This window comes from Chiroxiphia lanceolata, chromosome 12, assembly GCF_009829145.1.
Source record: "Chiroxiphia lanceolata isolate bChiLan1 chromosome 12, bChiLan1.pri, whole genome shotgun sequence".
Classification (NCBI taxonomy): Eukaryota; Metazoa; Chordata; class Aves; order Passeriformes; family Pipridae; genus Chiroxiphia; species Chiroxiphia lanceolata.
In genome coordinates this window covers 7,890,274-7,903,492 of record NC_045648.1, presented here as the reverse complement: position 1 = coordinate 7,903,492, position 13,219 = coordinate 7,890,274, and the positions used below count along the sequence as shown (strand labels likewise).

General features: G+C 49.8%; 2 protein-coding genes across 2 annotated transcripts; one reads left to right on the top strand and one right to left on the bottom strand.

Moving 5' to 3' along the window:
* Window positions 1–5,682: 5,682 nt before the first annotated feature.
* On the bottom strand, window positions 5,683–9,397 carry MRPS11 (mitochondrial ribosomal protein S11). Its single transcript, XM_032700007.1, has 6 exons — window positions 9,328–9,397; window positions 9,047–9,160; window positions 8,721–8,810; window positions 7,835–7,964; window positions 6,472–6,537; window positions 5,683–6,054 (listed from the first exon to the last, which is right to left on the bottom strand). The coding sequence occupies exons 1-6, from the start codon at window positions 9,378–9,380 to the stop codon at window positions 5,947–5,949; spliced, it is 561 nt and encodes a 186-aa protein (XP_032555898.1). The 5' UTR covers window positions 9,381–9,397; the 3' UTR covers window positions 5,683–5,946.
* Window positions 9,398–9,432: 35 nt separating this feature from the next.
* MRPL46 (mitochondrial ribosomal protein L46) lies at window positions 9,433–11,914 on the top strand. Its single transcript, XM_032700006.1, has 4 exons — window positions 9,433–9,662; window positions 9,965–10,160; window positions 10,611–10,784; window positions 11,468–11,914. Exons 1-4 carry the CDS (start codon window positions 9,453–9,455, stop codon window positions 11,716–11,718), a joined length of 831 nt encoding a protein of 276 aa, XP_032555897.1. The 5' UTR covers window positions 9,433–9,452; the 3' UTR covers window positions 11,719–11,914.
* The last annotated feature ends 1,305 nt before the right edge of the window (window positions 11,915–13,219 follow it).

Sequence of the window (13,219 nt, the reverse complement as noted above, 5' to 3'; positions counted from 1 at the left end):
GGGGGAAAACGGTTCAAATGGTGAGTTGATGGAGGTGAGGGGCATCAGCACCCCTGTGACTACCAGCGGGGAGCCCTGGCCCGTGCTGCTGGGCTGAACCCACATCCTGCAGGATACTGCGGCATCGGCAGCGTCCCGGCGTGTGGGACTCCCCTCCCAAAACATCGCCCCTGTTGCAGAGCTAGCACGTGCTCTTGCATCTGTGACCGTGAAGGATAGTTTTCATTGCTGCTGCCCTATTTTTTGGGGGCTGGTCCTGAGGTCAGGGTAAGGTCCAGATTATCTGTGCTGATACCTGCAGCAGTGTAGGTAGGTCACTGGTTCAGCCCTGACCGGTGAGTCCTTAATGCTTGTAAAATCCCTCTTCGTAAGGGAGAGGGAGCAATTGGCAGCCAAACAGGGTCTCCTGTAACATAGGACAGACAAATGTCATCTCGACAGCGTGATTGTGCAGTGCAGCCTGTCTGGCTTTGGGCAGCAAAGTCTGAGTTAATCTCTCCTCATCCTGCCTCCTACCCTTTAAATCCCCCATCGGCTTCTTCCCCAGAGAAGGCTCAGATTGGAAGGCAATGTCGGTGCTGACCCGCTGGCTCTGATAAGGGCTGGGGAGAGCAGCTCTGCCATGCAGCTGCTTGAAGCCCAGCAGAGTTTGTCCCAGTTTTACACTGGCCCTTTGGTGACTGTGCGACCACTCTTGGCTGCAGGATCACCAGGAAGGGGATCTCCCCAGCCAGCAGCACTGCTCCTCTCGGAGGGGTTTTGGTAAACAGGGCTGATTTTGCAACCATGTCCAAGGACAGATTGTTTCGGAGCATCTCCCAGTGCTGGAGCAGGTTGCTTCCCAGCTGTTGGCATTACAGAGAAGTCCAGTGGGCTGGGAGGTCTAAAGTAGTTTGCATTCCTTTGTCAGTTTGACCCTGGCAGCTCAGAAAATTGGTATTTCTATGGATTTGGCAGGTACAAAATGAAAGGCAGCATCCAGGCCTTGCCAAGGGACTGTGTGAGAGCCACTGCTGACAAATAGGAGAACAAGTTGTTCGCCTGCAGGCTGCTGCATGAAGAGACAGGAGTCCTATTTCACCTCACCTTGGGACCTGCAGAAGGGGCTGTGGGACGAATAGATGTCATTCTCCTGCCCATAGCCCCAAGTTTTATTTGTTACCTGGAGCTCTGTGTGCGATGGGGAGCCTGGCCTGTTCCTGTGCAGAGGGGCAAGGGGAGAGAGAAAGGGCCAAAAGCTGGAGTCTTTAATGATACGGCTGGGAGGGATGGTGGACATCAATCCCAGCAGCTCCGGGTTAGAGTTTGGCTTTGCAAAATGAATCATTAAGTGGAAAGGCACAGAGGAGGGATTTCAGAGCCCTTGCAAGGGAAGGAAGGTTTTGAGGACTGTTGTTGCTGCAGGGAGAGGCTTTGGAAGTTTCTAAATACAGCTCCTTAGAGTGGTGAATGGAAAGCCCCAAAGAGCTGGTTGTGGTGGCAGGGAAGACTCCTGAGCAAAGCCACTCTGTGCTTCTGATGTGGGAGAACAGCAAAGGGAAGCGCATCTAGCCAGATTCTGGAGAGCCCTTCCTTGCATCCTTCTCCTGACCTGCGCTAACTCTTGGACCACAATCTGTGAGATTTTAGACTAAAGAAATGGGTGGGTTTTTTGGTCTTTGGGGCTTTTTTATATTGTATTTTCTCTTCATGCATTTTTCCTTCCACTTCTTTTCCCAACCCACCTTTTCATTGCCTGTATTCTCGCTTAGCATTCAGCCCCTTGTATCCAACCCTTTCTCCCTTCTACCTCCTTTTTTTTGAAAAACAAGTGCTGAAGCTGCTGCCAGGAGCAGCTATCACGAGCAGTCACTGTTAGGGCTCCATAGCTGCCAAGGGGTTTGGGTCCAGGTGCACTCTCAGTAGATGTGGGCATAGGAAGAGAGTTGTGGACTCTGGAGGAATGAGTGCCACTGTCAAGTGGCACTATTGCAGGGGGAGCTTGGAAAGCTCAGCGGAGGAGGGGTGAGTGGTTTCAGAAAAAGGGAATAGCATTGAGGCTTGGCTCCCTTCTGCATCTCCCCAAGAGGACCCTGCAGCTCAGCTTCATTATCAGCTTGCGGATTTGGATGCTCTTAAGGCTGTTCATTAGTAAAACCTTTGAGCAGTTCCTACTGTGGTTGAGTACCCATTAATGCCTCTTGAGGGGAGAGGAGAGCGTTGGGAAAGCATAAAAACAATCTGAGGGTCCTTGATCTCTTTTTGGTCTGAGGGGTCATAGGCTGAGGTTGGAGGGAAAGAGGGGCTGGGCACGGACGCCAGGCACGAAAGCAGCACCGTGATTATCTGCTGAAATCTGAGTGCAAAAACACCACCTGATTTGAACTGTTCCTTCTCCAAGGCCCCCCGGGGGTGCTTTAGGGTTATAAACACCCACACAGCGACCTGCTTTGTGCACTTTTAGAGCCAGGTATTCCCACACCAGAGGGAAAGCCAGCAAAACCTGCACAGATGTCCCTAACAGCTGCAGCTGGGCTGCTCTAAGCCACCCCTGCTGCTACAGTTTATTAGCACTGCAGGGTCTGTTCCCTTCTCCCCCTTCTATTTGCTTGTGTGTACAGTCAGCTGTTAAAGGACACTGACATCACTTAATGGTTTAATTGAATCTCACAAAGGGATCGAAATTGGCTGCCTGACTCTTGTCACTGAGATGCTCACAGAAGAAATAGTAAATCACCAAATCAGCAGATAAAACTGCAGCTCTGGGTAGAAAGTCGTTATTGCTGGGGTCAGGGAAATAATTCCTCTTTGCAGAATAATACACTATTCAGGAGAAGCCTGGGGGCTATTTTTCCAAGCCACCAGGTGCCATCCCTGTCCAAGGGAAGGGTAACTGAGTTAAACTAACTCCCCAAGGTGGTGTGCACTCAGTAAGGGGTAAAACAGACCTCAGGCAGCATTTTATCTGTAAGTCAGGAGACTATTCTGCATTTTACACAGGGATTTATAGGGATACAATGGAGAGAGGTCCATGTGCTATTTTAAAATGGAAGACAAGCCCCCAGAAAAGGCCAGGGTTGAATTCAGGATGAAGCTTTGCGACCAGTAGTAGTTTCGGAGTTTGTTTCACAGAAAAAGTCATCTTTGAGCATAGGGAATCACAGGTTAGGAGGAAATGGAGAGAAGAATGTCCAAAAGCAATAGGGAAGCCCAAAGGGAGAGGATATGAACCTAATGAGGGTGCTAATGCTGTGGCCACGCTACTGACAAGTAAAGTAATTACTGCTCAGGAGGAATGTGAGCCAGTAGAAAACGCTGTTTCCCACCCAGGCGCCAAGAAAAGCAATTAGAACTGGTAAACACCAGTGGCTGACTAAAACCGGGCCCTTAATTAATAGTTTCATCTGAAAGGTAAGGAAATCATTAAGCACTATTGGTGTCTATTAATTCCCTGCAAGAGGAACCACAATAGAGAGTTTTAAGGCTTCTTTCACTGTACAATGTGTGCAGGAAGGAGTGTCCAAGCCCTTGCTTTGTGCTCTCGTGCCTCACTGACTGCCCCAGAGCCCTGGGATGTGCTGCAGGATAAACAGCTCGGACTGAGCATTAAGCATGGCTTTGGGGGTGCTCCATCAGGGCAGGAGAGAAGGTGGATGAAAAATGTGACTTCAGTAAGAAGCTGCACAACTCAAGCACTGTGCCAGGGAGCTCAGGGAGAGTACAGGGAGCTGGGGCTCTGGAGGACAAATATTGCAGGGTACTGTACAGATCCAGCCATTGAACCATGCAGAAGAGACTCAGCCTCTTCTGTCCAGTTCAGAGGGTGCTACAGGAATGTCAGCTGGAGGAAGAAGTAGGGGTAGCTACCAGAAGTAGGCAGGGCAGAGGGACATAAAGCTTCCCTCTGTATAAGCAGTGGTGATGCAGTGACAGACTTCCTAAAATCTTCACAAATACCCCAAACCCAAGAGTGTTAAGGAGTGGCTTTAAAAAGGGCACAGCCTTGATTCTAAGTCTGGGCAAGGCAGAGATTTATTCTCATTGCTTTATGACTGTTGAGTCACCCACATACTCTTCCCTGAATTTCAGAAGGACTGCAGGTCTCTTCACAATCTTATTTTTCAATTTGTTCTATCATCTTTATGTGACGTGGGCACTTCTGCATTGATGCAACTGGAGCAGCCTGTGGTAGAGAACAGTAGATTTCGGTTTTCTCAGTGTGTTAAGACAGTACATTGCTGATAAACCTGCCAGCAGAGCCTGGTGCTCTTCCTTACTCCAGGCTGGTTGCTGTGCTCAGCACAGACACCAGCCCAGCCTTGCTGTAAGCACACCACACGTGCCCTCCCCAGCCAGATGCCTGCATTCACAGAGTTAATCTTCACAGTTTATAGCTGACCTGCCATCTTCTCCTTATAAACAGGAATATGAAGTCACTAGAAGCTCAGCTGTATTTCTGGAGCAAGGGGGAAGCTCTTCTAGTGTGTCAAAACATCTACGGAAGAGCTTCTCTTCCTTGCTGTCAAATCTGTGACAGCTCAAGGAACTTCCCTTTAAGATCACCTACCCTCCATTCAAATTCAGACAGCTGGACTAAGGTAGGGGACTCATCTGAATCTTGTTTTCTTCTCTTCTGTCAAATGCAACTCAACGGGCTCTTCTAAGCAGAGTGATTTCTTTCAAAACCTGCTGAATGCCATTCAGCCCCATGAAGGAGGTTCACTGCCTTGTTGCCATGGCACCCTTTCTCTAAAGAGGAAGAAAAATGGTTAATTATGCAATTTAAGAAACTACAGAGGAATGAGAGAAAGAGAAATAATAGAAAGGAAGATTCTGGGTTTGCAATAGAACTGCTGGCTGCTCCAAAATATACCCTGTTTACAGGTGAAATACCTGCCCAGTGCATGCTGTATGGGCCCAGGGCTTCTCTGGCAGCAGGGTTTTTGAAGGAGGTGCCCTTTGCTAGGCAGTGGGCCTCTGCCATCCAGGAAATCAATCCTGTAATCAGTTACTGCCGTTACCTTCCCTGGTTAATGCTCTAGACATATTCCCTTGGCAGAAATTCTGGGCGGACCTGGGACAGCAATAATACATCACAGACTGACGACAAGCTCCTGCTGCTTGTGGTTACACAGAGGTACAGTTCAAGACTTAAGTGTTTTAAATCTCCTTGGCAGCATTTCACTGTTCCTCAGGCCTACTAACCCCTGCTTGCTTTTGCCAGGACCGTGGAAAACCCAGTTGGTGGTGCACAAGGCAGGGCCAAAGAGCCTGTAAGCACCAAACCTGGCAAGATCCCAGCCCCTTTAGACAGAATGGTGCTTTGCTTTGCCAAAAGCAGTGGCAGGCCAGTACAGCCTGGGCAAAACAAAGCACTGCAACAGATCTTTGCCAGTAATGGATCCAGTGCTCTGTGAACAGGGAGAGCTGCCTCTCACAGCACAATGAGCTATGCGAGCCAGGGGGAAGGAAAGAGTTACTCCATGCCTTGTTTCCCAATATGTGCACTGAGAGAAAGAGGGAAGGAAGATGATGTGATCCCATGCATTTGTTTACTACGAGGAAATTGAGACCTCAGGCTCCCCTTCTAACAAGGGCACTAATGGCACAGAGGGCTAGGCAAGAGCCACATACAGTGGTAAGAGGAAGAGAGCAGTTAAGAGGCAATAATAATTCAAAATACTCCTGGGAACACAGCAGGAATGGCTGTCAAAAAAACAACATTTTAATCAACAAACTTTGTAGACAAGAGGCTTCCCACTAAGGGAGCACATGTATGCCTGCTTTCACCACCAGCTTCTATCACCTGGGCTTTTAAGGCCCAGGATGGTCTCTCCTCTTCAAGCTTCCCTCAGCAAGTATTTCCAGGGAGGGAGGCTTTCCAGAGTCTGTCACAGGAGCAACATTCAACCCAGTCCCTGTTGCAAGGACTGATGTTGAAAGCTGTGTGTCTCTTCCAGTGCCCCCTCACATTCTCCTGGCTTTCCGAGGGCGGCAGCCGTTGTGGGGAACCGGGGTGTTGTCGGTGATGGAGATCACCTCCAAACCTCCCATTGTCAAACCCTTGATGGCAGCCTGCAACAAGACAGCAGATGACACACTGTTACCAACACACTGAACAGCACAGAAGAGAAAAAGCTCTGGGCAAAAGAGTTTTGTCCCCCATCCAAATCAACTTGTTGCAGAGGTTCTCACTTTGTAATTATTTTCAAAATAAGTGACTTGTATCAGAAAACCCAGTTTAAACCTATCTGCTTCAGTTCTTTTTGCAGTGTTACCATCAGTTTTCCTCCCTGAACTGTAAGAAGTCCCAAATACAGCTTTTATGCTACCTCTGAAGTCCTACAACTCTAAAATTCTAATAATTCATTTCAAGGAAATTGAATGACGAATCCTTTACATCTCATTCAGTGATGTTAACTGAGACTAGCCTGAATTTAGGCTGATGATATCTGAGAAAATAAAATATGACAAAGAAACTCCGACACCTACTTTGCGTCCCGGTCCCAGTCCTTTCACCACGACTCGCACGTGCAATACGCCTTTCCCACGTGCTTTCTGTGAAAAGAACAACTGGTTAGTGTTCTCTCTGAGAGAACTGCTGCTGGCCTGGCTCCCCTGGAGTCTGTCATTCCCTTCTGACCCATTATCATAATAGTATTTAAGTAAAAATAAAGACTACTCAGTAATGGATACAGAAGACATATATGGGGATTGTTGCAGAGAATCCAGGAGCAAAGGAGACTTGGATATAGCCATGGCAAGTTCAGGAGGACTTCTGTGCTAGACTGTCAGCTCTGCAGCCAGAGAAAGCTTTAAAATCAGACTATCTGTGATCTAAAGCCAAGGCAAAAAAGGACATATCCATGGATACGTGACTGAAGTGGCAAGGGACTAACAAGGACTAACTCAAAGCTGTTTTTCCCTTCCCTCTAATGCGGTGACTTTTTCCCTGTGACAAGTAGATTCTTTCTAGAGGGTAAATGAGAAGTGCAGGCAAGCTTTAGATTTGCTGTGCAGGAGTCCACACCTCCAGTGCAAAAATTCTAGGGGCTTGCAAATTGGAAATGAAGAAGTGCTGTACAGCACAGCCCTGCTGCCACCACGTGGAGGGAGCTCCTCTGGCTCTGTCTCGCTGTGTTCTGGTGCAATTAACACATTAACAACTTCAACAGTGATAGAATAAATCTGTCCAAGCACAGCTACACAGCTACTAAGAGGCTCCAATGATCACAGATTAATACTGAAGATATACGCCTCTGAGTCAATCACAATAAGCTGTTGGCCAGCAATGGCACCAAACACCTCTGACATGAAAGGCTGGAGTGAATTCCACCTAATGTAGGATGAGGATTTTCAGTTTAACCTGGCCTCATTCTGCTCTACTGAGGACTGTGACATAGGCAGCCTCATCTCCTCTACCTAGACACTCATGTGGTTTTTAGAAACAGTTATAATAAACCATATGTGGCTGGAAACTACATGTGCAAGGACATCACCTTCTCTGAGTGGAACTGCTGGCAGCAGCTCAGTTCTCCTGTGGCAGAGACCAAATATGAAACATCCAGCCAGTAACTACAGTCGCTTCTCAGTCCCCCCATGGTGCAAAAATTGAACTGCCGCTGATTCAGGGGCTACATTCCCAAAATGACTGAGAGATGTTCACTTAGGAAAAAAGGAGCTGTGCACAGCTCAACTCACCCTCAGGGCATTTCTAACAGCTGTTTCAAACACACTTTGTCTGTGTGCAGAGGAAGCTTGGGACACTGACAGCATGGAACAGCTCTGGAATGCTGCCTGTGAGCCAGGCATGTGCCCAGGTACTGGGAGGTGGGAATCATTGGTGTGGACTCACCACAGCTGCTGCCATGGCCGCGGTTTGTGCGGCAATGGCCGTTCCCTTCTTGGCATTCTGGAAGCCTTCTGTGCCACAGGACGTGTGGGCGAGCGGCCGGCTGTCAAAGCTGACCACCTGGACGTGGGTGCTGCAGAGAGAGACGGGCAAAGGGAGTAAGCAAGGTGGAACAAGGCTTTATGCTCATTTCTTCTTGCTCACCTTACTGTCACAGCTCACTGCAGGACTCTTCCCTCCCTTCTCCAAGCCACCCTAGCTCAGCATTCCTTTTCGAGGCATCCCACTCACTCAAACCTGCTGCAGACCCCTCCCAGCAGCGACCTTCCGGTCACCCTACAGACCCTGAGCGAGGTGCCAGAAACTTTCTGGATAATGTGTCCTTTATCCAGGTACACCTCAGATCCCACTCAGCCCTTTCAGACCCACCTCTCATTGCACCTCTCTTCTGCTTATTAAAAAAAACGCACAAAACATTTCTAGAACTTTGAAGACCTTTAGAAACAACAGTAAAGTACCACAGCAAGGATCACTGATGAAATACAATCGTCTCTCATGGAAAATATGGCAGTTCTTTCAACAGCTGCACAGTGGCAATGCTAGACCAGAAGGCTGGAAGTAACCTGCTGTTAAAGCTGTCAGCATCTGATTATTCATATCAGAATGTAGTCAAAATGTATAAAAACAATCTTATAGCTTTATAGACATTCTAAGGACAGTTATGCCTCCTGAACAGCACTGAGGTTTGAATCAGTATCATCATCTCTGTCATGAACACCACTTTTTTTCCTTTGAGCCTTTAGATCAAAATCATGACAGGCCAAAACACGGGTATGTCCTGAACTTTTACTGTGCGTGAGAGCAGGAATGGAGGAGTTTATTTGCTTACTTGTTGTACGTCGCTTTGATGTGCGCTATTGGGATCTCTTCATAAACCTTTCCATCCCATCTCATGGAGCTCCTCTGCAGGATTAAAGGGCTGAGGAGCAAAACAAGAGTTATCAGGCCTCGCTCTTTAAACATTACAAAGTTTTACTTCACATTGGGAAATAAAGAAAGAAGGGACCAAGTCTCCGAAAGACACAAGCTGCGTTTCTGATTGAGTCAAGCCGCTCCCTCCCCTCCCTCGGCTGCAAACCCACTGGAGGCGATAAAACCTCGCAGCGAGCGGCAGATGGCAGCGCCCTCCCGGCGCGGCCTGGCCTCGGCTCTCACCTCTGCTCGGTCGCGCTCTGCTTCTCCGTCTCCTTGGCAGCCGCCCCCGCGATGTCCTGCAGCCTCGGGGGGCCGAAGCGGAGCCCGCGGCACAGGGCGGCGGTGGCGCGGGCCCTGAGGGGGGAGAGAACGGCCGGTGAAGCACCTGCGCTGGGGAGGTGTGGGGACGGCGTGTAGCGATAGCGGGAAACCCCCAGCGGGAAACCCCCAGCGGGAAACCCCCAGAGACCCTCCTCGGTGTGCCCGCGCTCCCCATAGCCCATCCCGCCGGCTCCGCTCACCCCCAGCCCGCCCCGAGCACCCTCTGCCCGGCCGCCGCCACGGCCGCGCTCATGGCGGCGACTGCGACCGCGACCCGCGCCCCGGGAGCGGCGGCCGCGGAGCACGACGGGAGCGGGGAGGGAACATGGCGGGGCATTGTGGGACGCGCGTGATGGCGGCGCCCCTCGGGCAGCGGGTGGCGGGTCCGGCTCGGTGGGTTTGCAGCGCTGCTGCTGCTGCTGCTGCTGCTCGCCGCCCGTGGAGGCTTTTCGGCGCGATGTGCTTGCTGAGGCTTCCCCGGATCACGCAGCCTCTGGAGAAGGAGGAGGAGGAGATGATGGCGCTTATGGGGCAGGTAGAGGGGGCTGGTGGTGGGGGGTCTTGGTGGGGAAATGGCGCCCTCAGGCATGAGGGGACAGGAGCATCAGGGCTGGTGGCCTTGCACACACAGTCTGATGTTGCTTCCCGAGTGCACTGTATGCTATTATGCTATTCTGCACTACATTTTGTGGGTGTTGATGCTCTTGCTGCAAACAGGGAAGCCCTGCTCAACCTCAGGGAAATTCCCATTATTTTGTGTTCGCTGAGGTGGAAATAATTCAGCTTGCTAACACCCGTAGTGCTGTGGCTCAAGAATTCTTTATGTTGCCCTTCTAGATAGAGCTGGAGAAAAGCCACTATTCGGATCACGAAATCCGTAAGCTGGAGGAGGAGGAGCGGCTCAAGAGGAGGAAGGAAAGCCTGTATGATGATGATGATGAAGTGACTGGCAGGACGGTTATCATGGCTCAAGACCTGGAGGACAAGTGGGAACAGAAATTTCTGCGGTTCAAACCTGCTCCACGGATAACAGGTACAGGCTGAAGTTTGTGGTGGGTGAGAACACCCAGATTGTTTGACAAATGGAGTGCAATTCAGTGGAAGGAAGGCGTTTTTGAGTCTTTTTTGCTTTAAAGAGAGTCTTTACTCCATGGTAGCACCATTAGCACATGAACAATTAACTGACAGGGAGATCAGCATTCCCACACCAAAAATATGTGCGTGTTCAGCTTTACCAGAGCAAAATGACGAAAATAGATGTTGTTTCCAGACAAGAGAAATGTTTGGTCTCTTGGTTCCCAAGCTCTGTTTAGTTCTCTTGCTGATTTTTGTCAAGGTAGGGGTCCAGACTGCTTACTATAAATTCCTTCTGGAATTGAAACAGGAGTGGGTTCCAGCTGAATCGTTCGTTGATTTCCAGAGCAACTGAGAGCACTCCTGTCTAGATTTTTGTCTTGTTCCAGCATGCGTTGGTTTTTGGCAGATGCTGATAAAAAGAACATTCGAACATCGTTGAACAGGAAGCTGGACAGTAACCTGATGCTTCTGGTGAAACAGAAAATTGGTAACCAGGAACTGTGGCTCCTGCCTCAAGCGGAATGGCAGCCTGGAGAGACTCTGAGAAGCACAGCTGAGCGAGCCATGGCTACGTTTTTGGGTGTGTAGTCTGCCCTGTGCTTGACCCTCCCTCTTCTTTGTCCCAGTGGTTTTCTTCCTGTGCCCTGTCTGAGGGATATTTGTCATCTGCTGTAGTGAAATTACTTGGCATCTGCTGGGAAAAGGCATTTCATGGCAGAGGGATGGAGCTCAGTGGGGCAGACTTTTCTGGGAAGATGCGAGGTAATCGGCTCTGTATTGCAGCATGTGGAGGGCTGGCAGAGAACTGTGAGTTGAGATCTCTGGCTGCCACCAGCAGCAAGCAGTGCCAGGTCTGGCCCTTGGGATCTGATTCTGGAGCATCACCAGACACCCTCTGGGCTTGCTCCAGGTATATGGGTTCTCTTTCCCTCTTGGTGCTGTGTAATAGCTTTTGCAGCAGATGGGTGATGATGGCAAACCCATGTGTCCTTACTTTTCACTGTGGGTTGGCAAAGCGCGGTACCCTCTCCCTCCGTCCCTCCCTCCCTCTCCCACTCTGAGAGGACTTGCTGGTCTCCAAATGAGCAGTTTCTTCATGAGAAAAGGCTCACAGTTGTCAGTATTTCTGCCACAGAGGAAACAGTCAGTCTGAACCAGAGGCAAGGAGTGGCTTATGGTTCCTTTGTTATACAGGAGAGCATTTACTGTTGCTGTGTGTTCTTATGTCTCTTTTTTTTCTCTTGCATTGCTGGGGTGTTGCAGGAGATCACATTCAAGCCAAAATCCTGGGGAATGCACCGTATGGGATTTACAAGTATAAGTTCCCCCGGGCCATCAGGACTGAGGATAATGTTGGAGCCAAAGTCTTCTTCTTCAAAGCCTTCCTGCAGAGCACTGATTTTACCCAGACAGAGCTGAAGGCAGATTACCTGTGGGTCACAAAGAACGAGCTGGGAGATTACCTGAAGCCGGAATACCTGAAAAAAGTCGATCGATTCCTCCTGGACTTGTAAGCGACGGGCTGTGCTCCAGCAGATGGGGAAGATGTGGGACATGGCTCCAGGGAGGAGCACGGCTGCTGCTTTGCATGGTCTGTGTGTATGAGATGTTAACTTGGGCTCTGGAGGATAATTTGCCTTTGCCTTATTTCTCAGTTCTCTTCACTGGCCCTGTACTGAATAAATATTAAAACTTATACTCGGAAGTGAAGCTTTCCTGAGGGAGTTCTTTGCTCTTGTTGAATCCTCCTCCTCCACCTCTTCTGGAAATGCATGTTGTGATCTTTCCCTCTCCCAAGAGTGTGATTCCCTGGGGTTGTGGTACCCGGGAGGCTTGCTTTCCTCCCCAGACTCCTGTCACAGGCTCAAGCTCAAACGGTTTCTCCTTGCAGTGGCTAATGCTTGTCTCTGGTACCTGCTGTCTGGTAAGAGCAGCACTGGAGGGTTGTCTCTGTGTCCAGATGAGAACAAACCCTCATGGACACCAGGCAGGGCAAGGTGGGTTTCTGGGGAGAATGAAAGCTGGGATATTCACAGCTTACTAACATTTAATCTGCATTGGAGCTGCCTCTGGCCTCAACTCGATACGGCTGTGGAGGACACGGATCTGTGAGAAATAGGCAGCAGCTCATTCTTCAGACGAATGCTGATTTCCCACCCACACTGCCTCCCCTTGAGCCTCAACAGACACTGAAGGAGGGTAACAGCAGCAGCAGCAGCTCCCTGTCTGGGCTGAGAGGCTGTTTTCCTAGAAGGGGAAGGCTTTTATAGCATTACTGTGTTGTGGGAGCAGCCTCAAAGATGTTTGTAGGGAGTTCTCAGCTCCCATTCCCACTGCATTAGGCCAGCACTGTTAACCCAGCCCAACTTGGTCTGCCTTGGGAAGCCTGACCCTATTACCCTGATTTCTTTATTAGAAGATCTATCCTGGGTTTGTGTGGTGCTACCTCAACCCTCTGGGGCCAGTTCTGTTCCTGGAGGTTTTTTCTGGTTGTAAATGTTGCTGTTTGGTAGTCAGAGTGCTGGCTGGACCTTGCAGGGAATCAGCCTCCTCCAGTGGCAGGGAGAAAGGGAGGAAATAGCTGTTGTTAATAATCCGGAGAGACTTTGGCCTCCAGAGGTGGAACTGGAGATTGCTCTATGTATCTTTTCAATCCTTTGGGTGCTGTTGAGCTGCAGGCCTCAAATTAAAGCTATCCTTAATCATTCTGCAAGCCATCAGGGTAGGGAGGGAGCACAGCAACCTTGCATTTTCTAACACTGGACAGTTTGAGAGCTGCAGGTTTCCCATAAATTACCAACAAAACTTTGTTCCTGGAGCCACCCTTGCAGGCCTGGCAAGGAGGCTGAGTCTGCAGCAGAGTTCAGTGGCAAAGGGGAAATGCAGGTGGAGCAAAGTATGTGCCTGAAAAACTGTAGATACTTTGGCTGCTCTCTGAGGTCAGCACTATTGCCTTCTCCAGGACTGGAAGCTCCTGCAGTGGGGAGAGGTGAGTCCTTGCCCTCAGGTTGTTCC